General features: G+C 43.7%; 1 protein-coding gene across 2 annotated transcripts in view; it reads left to right on the forward strand.

The window, feature by feature from the left end:
- The window catches only part of Cachd1 (cache domain containing 1), a 225,730-nt gene that overhangs the window by 199,845 nt on the left and 12,345 nt on the right, over positions 1–13,540 (forward strand). For both annotated transcript variants that reach the window (XM_087548127.1, NM_001191758.1), the window contains 7 exon segments: positions 2,986–3,108; positions 5,190–5,289; positions 5,379–5,495; positions 9,517–9,677; positions 9,991–10,077; positions 11,201–11,317; positions 12,617–12,768. In XM_087548127.1, the coding sequence (XP_087404253.1) occupies positions 2,986–3,108; positions 5,190–5,289; positions 5,379–5,495; positions 9,517–9,677; positions 9,991–10,077; positions 11,201–11,317; positions 12,617–12,768 (857 nt within the window).

Raw genomic sequence — 13,540 nt, forward strand, 5'->3', positions numbered from 1 at the left:
TACATGTGTGTGTGTAAACATTTTTATTAAGGATTAGAGGAGTACAAGAGTTCTAATCTCCTTTGGTGGCTGAGTCTTTATGGTGTCAGGTCCAATGAAGCATGGTGGGCACACAGGCTTCTCAAATGAGGACAACAGCAGGTCTCCTCTTTGGTTACCTTCCTACTTAAACTGAGTTTAACAACACCAAAAATTCACCATTTCCATCCCAGAATCCAAGTCAGTGTGAATACAGATCTCCCAAAGTAGGCATATACTTTGGCCCTGCTCAAAATGGAGCCTACAGAGATCCCATCGTGTGGATATTTTGCTTACCTGGGTGCAATTTAACTATTTAGAGCTGTGACATTTTCTTTTATCACCGTCTAGATCCAAGTCAGTGGCCTCTTCCGTGGCTCAGCCAGAGCCCCTGTGGCTTGCATTGATAGATAGGTTTAGCAAAGGTGCCAGCTTAGGAACCTGCACCCCTCCTTGATACGTGTAGATGTAATGTAGATGTAAATAGATGTGAATGTACTCCTTATGATATATGTGACTACAAACAATCCTTTTTTGCTTTTGTTTCCTCACTAGGCTAGAGGAGTATTATAGCCTATCTCAAACAATTCTTTTAATGATTAAATTAAGCAATACATAAAGCTCATAGAACAGTGCCTTGAGTGTGGGAAGTGTGGGTTGACTGATAAAGAAGAAACAGACACTGCTCAGGCATTGATCTAGTGCCATTTGAACTGATCAGAAAAAAACAGCTGACCCAGATACTCCATGTCCACTCACCCCTGGTTTCAGACGTGCTTTGGTAGCGGCTAGGGGAGAACTTTCTAACTCAGCGCTCAGCAGAGCTCATGGGAGCTCTGTCCTGTTCTTCCAGAAACATGTCTAGTATCCTGACAATCTAGCTGGGCATTCTTACCATATGAGAAGTGCTGGAGATAGAGCCTGGTCACATGATCTCAGCAATCAAAATCACATAAATGAATTACCCTCAGCCTGATCCATTATGTTTAAAATTGTAGATTTGGCTGCATAGTTCTATACAGGGCTTTGAGTTGCTATGGTAACAGTATACCTGTGTACACTTCAGGTAAAGTACAGATCCTAGGCTTCGGCATCCATTGTTTCTACAGGCACAGGTAGCCGCCATTCAAAGGAGGATTAGAGATAAAATGAGCGTATCTCCAAATATCTGAGCAGTACTCTGCACGGGTGCAGTTATATATAGTATTGTAGAAAAGGGCTAGCCTCAGGTACTACTCTGGATACAGGGAGAGGATGGTATTTAAGTCTCTCAACCATTCTCAGGATAGTGTTTTCATTCATAAAATGCAAGCTACAATTCTTTCCTAGCTTCTTCCACAGAAATTAAATAGTTTAAAACTGCTTAAGACCTGACTTAATGACTAAGACCATATGCTTTGGAAATAGTAAGTTTCTCTCCATGTGTGCACTAATTACGCCATGATGTTGGCCAACTGCCTCTCTCTTGCAAGCTTCAGTGTTCTTAAATTGATAAACCTTCACAGATAACCACAGAAGGGGCTAGAGAGATGGCTCAGCAGTTAGGAGCACTTGTTCTTGTAGAAGACCCAGTTTGATCCCCAACATATGTTTCAGGGATCAAGAGCCATATACGTGGTGTACATACATAGCATGTGCAGATACACTTACACGGAAAATAAAAATAAAATAAAGATCACTGTGAGAGAGGGCTGGGGTTTTCACTCAGTGCATAGAGCACCTGCTGAGCTCATACGCAGTAGATAGTCCTCCCTCCTCCCATTTAAACCCCAGCATTATGGGGAGGGGAAAAAAGGCCATCGTGAAATAGTTAGGAATGTCTTTTTTTTCTTTTGGTATTTTCCTGGTTATCAGGCAGGTAGGTGATAACAGCTGTTGGGCTCTTAATGCTCCCTGTTGGGCAAACCCTGCTGTTTGCTCTGAGTGACTTCCGCTTTAATCTATGATGGTAAGGTAGCTTACTCATCGTGATGAGCACTGTCACATTTGATTGCAGTAGCAGGCTTATTTTGTAAAAGCACTCCTGTTATCTTCATTTTTGTATGAAAAACTGAAGCTTTAAAGAGGCCAAGTTATATTCAGGAACCCCATAAATAAAGTCAGCTATGCCAGAACTTGACCCCACATCTACCAAAACGTTAGCCAGTAGTGTCAGGATTTACTGCCCAGCTTTACCTGCAGACTCCCCTTCTTTGAAAACAGTATTATAGAATAGAGGTCTACAATGCAGAAGACGAATTCTTAAACATAACTGTGTTTTGAGTAGTCCACCGTGGTGTTGTGGAAAGAAAACTGTTCCTGAGAAGTATTATGTGGCCTTACTATGCTTGCTCAGTCTCTGAGAGAACTGTTTCCTTACCAGCAAAATGCAGGAAGTAATTAATGGCAGCCACTCCTGTTCCTTTTCTAGAAGTCTACTGAAAGTAACTGTAGGGTCTACTCAATGGGTCAGAGGGTAAAGGCATCTGCTGCAAACCCAATGGCCTGAGCTTGATCCCTGGGGTCATGTGTTAGAGAGAGAGAAGGACTCACCCATGCTGTCTTCTACACACATGCTATGGCAAGGATGCACCCACATACATCCACACACAGACAAGCATGCGTGCTTATGTATGTACATACATATATGCATACATACATACTCACATACATACATATACATACATAATTGTTTTAAATTTTGTTTTAAGTAGCCAGACCAGCCAACTCTCATATGTCTGCACTGATATTTTTGCCTTTAAAAAAAAAAAAAAACATGAACATGGGGAGGGGGAGGATGACCATATTCCACAACTGTTCATGCTTGGTACAGGTCTTGTTCAAAAAGCCATAATGAAAGTCTTAATAAGCCATCTGCATGTTGTATTCAGTCATTCAGCATTTGGGAGGTGGGAAGGGCATGTATGTCTGGTGCCAGACAATGTCATGTATGTGACTCTTACTCTCATTGGTCCCTTTCATATGAAGTACCCAGCTGTCTTCCGGACACACTGTGGCTGTGATGGGCATCGACTTCACACTGAGGTACTTCTACAAGGTTCTGATGGACCTCTTACCAGTTTGTAACCAAGATGGTGGCAACAAAATAAGGTAAGCCCTCCAGGGAGACTACTTCTTGTCTACTGCCAAAATGAGACCAAATCAGTATGAGGTGTGAACCGCATCAAGACAAGAGATTGAGTTTATGGTTTACTGTCCTATTAAGGCAGGTTTTTATTGTCTTCTTTCCCCTGCCCAGCTCTCTGCCTGAGCACATGCGTGCACACACACATGCACACATGTAGAGTTCAGACGCTAACTAAAGGTGTCTGAGACAAGCTCCCCAATTCATGACTCCGAACACCAGGGTCCCTGGCCTATGAGCTTTGGAGGATCCTGTTGCAGTAAATTAGTTAAAGCACTTCAGCTCCCTGCATGCTGCACCCACCCAGGAATTCTCTGGATTTGTGAATGAAAGACAGACATACATACATACATACAGACACACACACACACACACACACACACACACACACACACACACACCAGCTAATTTTGATATGCCTAGACTAGCTCAATAGCTGGGCAATTCTAAACCTTCCCACAGCTAGCACACACTTCCCTCCAGTATTCCTGGCTCAACACTTTCTAAATCTATATTTTATTTTTGCTGCCCTATTACCTTCTGGGCAGCCCTCCATAGGGCCGCATTCCCTTTCTACCTACATTGTTGGAGGCTTTCTCTCCTGCAACTCTTAAATCTGAACCTTCTCCCTCTGAGTCATGGCGATTCTCTCCTTCCCCTCTTTCCTGGTTCCTTGGTTTGCAATCAAAAAGTCCCGCCCTATCTCCCTGCCCAGCCAATGGCTGTACAGCATGTCTCCCTGTCCAGCCAATGACCATACAGCAATCGCAGCCAGCTCAGGGCAGGGACCCTCAGGTCTGGAATCAAGGCTTTTGGGAGCTGGAACAAGACAAAGCATTAGAACCAATTCCCAACAAGTTTCTGATTAGCGGTACGTGCAAGTGCACTGAGCTCTCCATGAGTCTCGGCAATCGCAAGACAAAGTGCTTTTCCCCCTGAGCCATCTCCCCAGCCTTCCTTTCTTTCCTGTTTTGAAGGTGCATGCTGTTTACTATTTGGCCAAGCAGACATGACACCCAGCAAGAAGAATGGCATAGGGCCCCAAAGTTGTTTCTCTAGGAGCCAGTGATCAAGTCTCCCTCAGCACTGGCATTGGGAAGACCAGAAGACACTCTCTCTCAGGCAGCACTTTTGATGTTAACTTAGTCATTAAGCCAATCTTCGTGAAATGTCAGCTGCTTAGACCACACTTTTTACATTTTTCCCAGAAAGAGGCTCACAGAACTATGAAACTCTGCCTCCTGGATTTCAAAAGAAAATGTCTGATCAAAGCAAGGGCATTCCCTTGATTCAGTGCAGGCTGCTTTTAAAAATAGCTTCTTAGTTTGGTCTTGTGCTCCACGCTTCGTGCCACTGTTGAATTTCACACTGGTGCTTGATGGGCGCGTTCAGGGATCCTGGCCGCTGCTCTGACTAATGCTCAGGGGAGCAAAGCAGAACGTAGTCTTGATTAAAGTGGTTGTAGCGCTACGTAATGTTGCTACAGTATTTTTTATATGTACGGAGTGCTTTACTTTGTTTATGACTGTGTCTGTAAATAGCATCCTCCTTTGTAAAATATTTCATGTTCCTCACACAGTTGGATTAAGTGGGCACATCCTCCATGATAGTGGTTAGGTCGTGACACCTTTGGGAGGTCAAATGACCTTTTCATGGGGGTCACCTAAGACCATCAGAAAACAGATATTTACATTACAATTCATAATGGTAGCAAAATTACAATTATGAAATAGCAATGAAAGTAATTTTATGGTTGGTGAATGACCACAACGTGAGGAACTGTACTAATGGGTCACAGCATGAGGAGGGTGAAGAACCACCACTGTATGAAATGTATAGGTGACCACGGAGCAATGTGTTCTTACTATAACCCGGAGGCCAGATAGTTCATCACCTCAGGAAAAATGTGTCTATTTGCCAGAGAGCCTGCCTTTATTTCTCCCCCAAAAGTCTGCACAAGTGCTGTTTGTTTTAAGGCAGGTATATGCAAGTGTTCTTTGAAAGCATGGTTGCCGTTTGTATGAATAACAGACCTGTTTTGGTGCAGGTGCTTCATAATGGAGGACAGAGGTTATCTGGTAGCTCATCCAACCCTCGTTGACCCCAAAGGTCATGCACCTCTGGAACAGCAACACATCACCCACAAGGTATTCCCTGCCCAAGAGGGTCACCTCCATTCTGCAACAGCCTGGAGTGTGTTAAGTGACACTTGTCTTCTGTCTTGTGGCCTTGTCAGGAGCCCCTGGTAGCAAACGATATCCTGAACCATCCCAACTTTGTGAAGAAGAACTTGTGCAACAGCTTCAGTGACCGGACAGTGCAGAGATCTTACAAGTTCAACACCAGCCTGGTGGTAAGCCATGTGCGAGCGCCTTCATGGGCAGAATAGTGTGTGTGCCTGTTTCATTGCCTTGGAGTTACAGAACCGTGGGGTGAGCCAAGGTCTTTAGTAAAACTCTCCCTGTGATAATTTTAGGACAAATGGCCAGGATGGGGCAGGTATTGTCTGAAGGTCACAGGGTTGGTACTCTGGTTTGATTGACACACCAACTGCATTAGTTATGGTTCCCTAGAGCAGTGGCTCTCAACCCATGGGTTGTGACCCCTTTGGGGACTCAAATGACCTTTTCACAAGGGTAGTATATCAGGGATCTTGCATATCAGATATTTACATTACAATTCATAACAGTAGCAAATCGTAATGATGTTAAGTAGCTACAAAAATAATTTTATGGTTGGGGGTCACCACAACATGAGGAACTGTATTAAAGGGTCATGTCATAGCATTAGGAAAGTTGAAAAACACTGCCCTAGAGGGACAGAATTTATACAATGAATATATATAGAAAGAGAAAGAAGATTTATTAGAATGGCTTACAGATTGTGGTCCAGCTAGTCCAACAATTGCTGTCTACCAACAGAAGGTTCAAGAATCCACTATTTGTTCAGTTCCTGAGACTGGATGTCTCAGCTAGTCATTAGTACATGCTAGAATTCCAGAAAAGTAGATCCTAACTGCAGTGAAGGAATAGACTTGTGAGTGAAAGCAAAAGCAAGCAGGCAGGCAGGCAGGCAGAGAGAGACAGAGACAGAGACAGAGAGAGACAGAGACAGAGAGAGAGAGAGACAGAGACAGAGAGAGAGAGAGAGAGAGAGAGAGAGAGAGAGAGAGAGAGAGCTTCTCCTTCCATGTCCTTCATGAAGATGTGGCCCAGAGTCAAAGTGGATCTTCCTACCTCAAAAGATGTGGATTAAAAGTGGATCTTCCCTGGATCCGATATCCAGGTTAAAAGTGGGTCTTAACACTTCAAATGATTTAATTAAGGGAAAAAAAACCCTCAGAGGTATTCCTGGGCTTTAATTAATTCCAGATGTAGTCAACTTGATGACTAAGAATATCGATCACACCAACCCATCCCTTATCCCTTTGAAGTTTCTGCTGAGGGCTGTTCCTGTTCTCTGTACAAAAGTCTGTGGTTCTCTGTGCTCCTGTCTCCTAGATATGATTGGGCTGCCTGAATCCCAAAAGTCCTCCATCACCCATCATGTTAGATGGGGAGTTTTCTGGAAATCATCCTGAAAGCGTTTTTATGTTTGTTTTTGTAGCTTACAGTGTTCTTCAGAATTTGAATTGCTGCTTAATATCTAATATGTTTTTAAAAGTTTGTAGATGGTCTTACCTAGGAAAGAACAATCCTTGGTGAGAGGAGGGAGAGAACTAACATTCGAAAACTCATTCACAAAGGGGCAAGTTGTTAATTTACATAGGCATTTATGTATCTCAGTCATTACGTGCATAGCATAATTTTGGGGGCTGGAGAGATATGCCTCACCAGTTAAGAGCACTGGTTGCTCTTCCTAGGTTTCAATGCCCAGCACCTACATGGTAGCTACAACTGTGTGTAACTCCAGTCCTCGGAGATCCAGTGCCCCACACAGACATACATGTAGGCAAGACACCAATAGACGTAAAAGGAAAAGAAATTAATATCCAAGGAATAAAAGGATAATAACTTCAACGTGCTGGATTAACTTGAATATCTTAAACTAAATACTCTGAAGTTGACTGTGAAAAGCAAGTGCCCAGCGGAAGGAGGCATTTTCAAGTACCACATCCATGTCACCACATCCATGTCACCACATCCATGCCACTTCAGCATCACTGTTGCAATGCTCAGACAGGTTTTCTATGCATGCACCTAGTTCATTCCTACAATGGTTTCTCAAGTCCACACAGGCAAAGCCACAAGATCGAAGTAGAAATACTTCAGAATGGCATGTTTTAGTTGAGTGGGAATTAGGATTTCTTTGCTGTTACTTTCTAAGTTGCATCGTGTGTGGATGTACATATAGCACACATGTAGAGGATACACAACCATTTACACGAGTCAGTTCTCTCTTTCCACCATGTTGATCCCCAAGATGGAGCTCAGGCTGTCAGTCTGGGTGGCAGGTACCTTCACCCACTGAACTATCTCACAGGCCAGGAATAGGTAATTTCTTTTCTTTTTATTTTTTAAGATATATTTATTTTATGTATGTGAGTACACTGTGGCTGTCTTCAGATACACCAAAAGAGGGCACTGGATCCCTATTACAGATGGTTGTGAGCCACCATGTGGTTGCTGGGAATGAACTCAGGACCTCTGGAAGAGCAGTCAGTCAGTGCTCTTAACCACTGAGTCATCTCTCCATACTGATAGATAATTTCTTAGCACCTGAACTTTTCTCCCTGAATGAAGCTGGAGCATTCTGGACAGTGAAGCTTATCTCACAATAAGCCCATATCACTGTATGTCCTAGCAGCAGTTGTCTTCCACACAGGACAAAACTCCTCCAGAACCCTCTCCGTGCCACAACCCTTGAATATGGGCTCCTGGTCATGCACATTTTAAGAAATGAATGACATGGACTCTGGTGTGAGTTGGAATAACTTTCCTAGGTTATTTGATACACATGCAGAAGGATGATTATTACATGACATTATCATACAACTTTTGAGTTTTTGTGGCCCTCCTAGAGGCTGCCCATTCTGTTTCCTAGCTATGGAATGAAGGAAAAGAAGGCTTAGTTCAGTTTCAATGTTGCAGAAGCAGGAAATCAAACATCTCTCAGAGAACCTCTATGTTTCAACCGTGTTTTATCCTAGGAAGCAGAAAGGTTTGTTAACCAAAAGAAAGAAGCGGGCAGCTCTTGGCTATTTAGATTTGCTTTTGAAACAAATTCACAACTCTGACAAAAGCAACCAAAAGGACAAGTGTTCATTCTGCCATACAGCTCAAGGGTGAAGTCTATCATGCTGGAGAAGTGAAGGGCATAGGAGACTATTAAAGTAACTGGTCACACTGCATCCACAATCAGGAGACAGCAAGCACAGTTGCATGAACTATAGTTGCTGCTACTCCATTCCCTTTCCCCTTTGACACAGTCCAGGATCCATCTAGGGAATGGTGCTGCCCACAGTGGGTTGGTCTCTCTACCTCAATAAAGTCAAGCTAATCTCCCCACACACTAAGTGATAGTAACACTAACCAACAATGGTGTTACCTTTTTTTTTCTTATGATTATAAAACTAGGAGCTGGAGAGATGGCTCAGCAGTTAAAAACACTTGTTGCTCTTCCAGAGGTTCTGGAAGAGTTCGATCCTTAGCACTCACATGGCCTCACAGACATCTGTAATTCCAGTTTTAGGGGATCCGATACCCTCTTCTGGCCTCTAGAGACACATGCATGGTACACAGGCACTACACCCATGCACATAAAATTGAAAAATAAAAATAAACATAATAAAATTAGCTATGAAAATTTATATTTATGTAAGTATAGATAAAAGATAATATATACTATTGAATGAAAATTATATCTAACTAATAGAACTGTTTGTAATTTTTTTTCTCACCAAAGTGAGGAAAAACACGTTTTTCTTTTAACAAGCAATGCTCACTAAGCCACATTTTAAATTATGGCTGTAGGAGAGATGTTTCAGTGGCTATGAGCTCTTACTGCCCTTTCATAGAACCCAAATTTGGTTCCCAGCACCCAGGGATCCAATACTCTATTCTAACTTCCAAACACACACACACACACACACACACACACACACACACACACACACACACATCTTTTAAAAATACTAAAAGTGCTGAACCATGTGATGCTTTTATAATCTGTCTTTTCTGCAAGAAGGCCAGGTGGTGGTAGTACATGCCTTTAATCCTAGCAACTGAGAGGCAGAGGCAGGAGGATCTCTGGATTCCAGGTCAACCTGTGAGATAGAGCAAGTTCCAGAACACCCAGGGCTACACATAGAAACTCTAGAAGACCAAAGAGGCAGGGACAAGTCTTTGCACTGCTGCCTTTCATCTTTTTCTTAGGGGGATTTGACAAACCTTGTGCATGGCAGCCACTGTTCTAAATACCGCCTGACAAGGATCCCAGGAACCAACGCGTTTGTCGGCATCGTCAATGAGACCTGCGACTCTCTTGCCTTCTGCGCTTGCAGCATGGTGGACCGTCTCTGTCTCAACTGTCACCGGTGGGCTGGATTCTGTTCTTAGACTGTTTAATATTTTAACTAATGCCAGGCATTTTGAGCAGAAGGGGTGGGGGTGTGTCCTGGGGAAGAGAAGTCCAGGTTTATAGAAGCCTTTAGATCTATGCTGTTCCAGTCACCATGGCTGTGGGTTCAGGCCAAATGCAATTTAAATCTTTGGCCATGGCTTCATTTTCACCATCAATTGTAACTTGCAAAGGTTTTTTATTTTATCTTAATCCTCTGGTGTGTGTATGATATACATGATACATCTGCTGATACCTACCTCTGACTAGTAATTCTGTTTGCATTTCAGAATGGAGCAAAATGAATGTGAATGTCCTTGTGAGTGCCCCCTGGAGGTCAATGAGTGTACTGGCAACCTCACCAATGCAGAGAACAGGTAAAAAATATGTGTGTGTGTGTGTGTGTGTGTGTGTGTGTGTGTGTGTGTGTACACACGTACACACGCACGCGTGAATTCTCTGCGTGATCATTATCATATTTTCTGTAAATTTGTTCTGGGTTAAGGGTGTACAAAATTGCTTTGTTCTAATGCGGAACCTAATCATTAAGCCAGATTTCAAATAATGTCTCCCTTGAGGTTCAAATATATATGCTGTGAGATAGTAAGACTGTATGTTATATTAGATGGTTCTGTGGGTAAAGTTCTTGTTGTGCAAACGTGTAGACTTGAGTATAAGTCCCCACACCCCTGTAAAAGCCAGGCAGTGACATGTGCCTGTAACCCTAAAACTCCAGGGAACAGACAGGCAGATCCCAAGGGCTTACTGATCAATCTAGCCAAACCATAGTGCTCTAGCTTTGGTGAGAGACAGTGCCTCAAAAAATAGAGAACAATACAGACTCCCAACGTAATAAAAATAAGCCATATGAAAATCATACATGTCAGGTATTTTATCTACATTGAGTACATTTTTAACTTAATTCTATGATAAATATATGAATCCATTCACATGTGCACAGATATATGTTCATACATGAAATGGTGTTATTTACATTATTGATACATTCTTAGTGATTAGGCTAGATCCCTTCCCTAAAACCTAAAGGAAACACATAGCATTGTGTGTATGTATAAAGCAACACAATACATATTTGTTAAAAATAGAGAAAGGTGTCTAAAAGGGACCCTCAACTAGTCACAGTTTTACCCCAGACAAGTAAGAGTGGGAGTTGTGTCCACAGAAGGTTGAGCACAGTTTGGCTCTGTCCTGTTGAGAATTTTGGTATCGTAGAGGTGTGTGTGTGTGTGTGTGTGTGTGTGTGTGTGTGTGTGTGTGTGTGTATGCGTGCTTATAAACACATGTGTATTATTTCTATTGTATACTAATATAAACAAATTAAGCAATCTGGTAGTTAAATGAATTGACCCAAGGTCTCACTGAGTAGCAAAGCAACCTAAACAAATATAAAAACTCCGTTTTCTCTGACATTATCAAGGACCTAGGTGTTTGGAATATGGGTGCCATTGAGCCTAACCTCCAGATTTGCTTCCTGCATAGAAACCCGAGCTGTGAGGTCCACCAGGAGCCAGTGACATACACAGCTATCGATCCTGGCCTGCAAGATGCCCTGCACCAGTGTGTCAACAGTCGATGTAACCAGAGGATGGAAAGTGGGTAAGATACTTGCCTGAAAGCTGGGCATGGTGGGACACGCCTTTAACCCAGCACTCGGAAGGCAGTGGCAGAAGAATCTTTGTAAAGCCAGACTGGTCTACAAAGTGAGTCCAGCACAGCCAAGGAAACCTGTACCATGAGCCAATCCCCCTCCTTACACACACACACACACACACACACACACACACACACACACACACACAGAGGGAGACAGAAAGACCTTGAGATCAGTGCTCAGCAAACCCACTGAGCATCTGCAGCTAGTGTTCTCATCCCCACTCTTTATTCTTTAAGGATATGTCCTTTGTGGGGAGGAAGGATGGTTCTTACACCCTGAGCCTTTTGTCTCCCAGATGGGATCTTTTATTCCCACTGGTTACAGGTATTTGACCCTTGCTGTAGGCTGAAAAGGGCCTCTGCTATGTGTAGGAGGTCTTTTTGTTTTACTAAGCAAAGAGCAAGAGATGTTGCAAGGGATTAGGCTGTCCCAGGATTCTGCACAGGACCCAGCAGCCATTGGGTTCTCTGGGGAGTATTTCAGAGCTCATTAGTTTTCCCTTCTTAGAGAGCAGATCTGCTCCAGGACAGCTCTGAGAACTAACAGCCCTGTGTCTGCCCACCCCCTGCTGTGGGCTGCTTCCCCTCTGGGTGTTTTGGACTAGGCTTGGTGCAGTGGCTCTGCAGATCTGGGGAAGGGGGATTACTTCTCTCTGGCTGCTGGTTGTCATGTGATCAGGCAAACTGAGGGCAGGTCAGCCTCATGTTTGGTCCAGGTGAAGATTGTTAATCACAGTGATTAACATAGGTCGTCGTGCTACCTTTAGGAGTGGGCAGCATTGCCACTGGTGTGATGTCTTAGGAGCGTCAACCATGCACGCAGCCCAGGAGGAAATCGCTTTTAAATTGACTACTCTTTTCCTGAATGTATTTGTCTATTATTTTCTTCCTTTAAAAAAAATAATAATGACCACTCACGTGGAGCATGTTAGACCCAAACCGAACAACCCTGGAGCCATTTGCCTTTGATCTTCTGAGATGGCTTTGAATAAGGCCACACTAGTTCACATGTGGAGGTTGTAAGGCAACGCAAAGAATACTTGGCCTTCTCTCATTTCCAAGTGGCCAAGAGGCATGCAATAGCCACCCCCAGGTAAAGGACTGCTATCCCCGCTTGACAAGGAAAGGGGCTTGACTGGCAGTTGTTCAGGCAGGAGCCTGTAGGGACTTGAGATGCATCCAAAGGCCAGCTTACCTGCCCTCCTGTTCCTACTGCTTTCTTAAACATTGTCAACCTGCCAGGGACTGTTTCGGAGTGCTGGACTGCGAGTGGTGCGTGGTGGACAGTGACGGAAAGACTCACCTGGACAAATCCTACTGTGCGCCCCAGAAAGAATGCTTTGGAGGGATCGTGGGAGCCAAAAGTCCCTACGTTGATGACATGGGAGCCATCGGTATGTTGATTAGGGACCCATGGTGATTTGACCCTTGAATGCAATTTTCTGCCTGTATCCTGGGACCCAAATCTTTATCATCCTCTGCCCAACTCCCCTGATTCATTTGCCCAGTCATCCCTAGTTAAAAAAAAAAAAACAAGGCAGATAATTACCTTCAGAGCTGGCTACACACACTGTGCGGTGAACAGCCAACCATGCTGCCAAATTTTGCAAGCCTGGAATTCATTCCCATGAAACTTATTTTGAGAAACTCTGGCCTGATTTCCACATGGCTGAACTCCGGAGTCCGCTTGAATGTGCATCCCAGCTGTCAGAAGCACAGGGCCTGCCTTGCTGCCTGCCTGTCTGTGGTGTGCTATTTCATCCTGAAGCCTCCCCTTCTCCCTTTCCTTACCACCTTTACAAGGGGGGAGTCTTCAGTTAGCCATCGCTGTTTAGGGTACTGGGGTCAGCAGACACCAGGGCTACTCAGCATTGCTATAGCAGCTTAGGGAGTGGACGAGGACAGCATAAGAAGAACCTCTAGGCTCAGGCTACCTGTCCTTGAAGATACTACCAAAGAGTCTATTTCTCATTAGATTTTTTTATTTAACAGTATCATCCCAGGCTCAGCACCACACCCTTGCTCTTAGCTGGCAAATTTGAGTCACCATATTTAAGCTGCTAGTGAACGTAGATGTTTCTCATCATGGGATTCAGTTGTGGCCCAAACCTACTAAGGGCTGAAAAAAATAAGTCAAAATGTTTTCAATTCACTCGGCCTGCTGAA

Source organism: Rattus norvegicus, chromosome 5 (genome assembly GCF_021556685.1).
Source record: "Rattus norvegicus strain SHRSP/BbbUtx chromosome 5, alternate assembly SHRSP_T2T, whole genome shotgun sequence".
Lineage (NCBI taxonomy): Eukaryota > Metazoa > Chordata > Mammalia > Rodentia > Muridae > Rattus > Rattus norvegicus.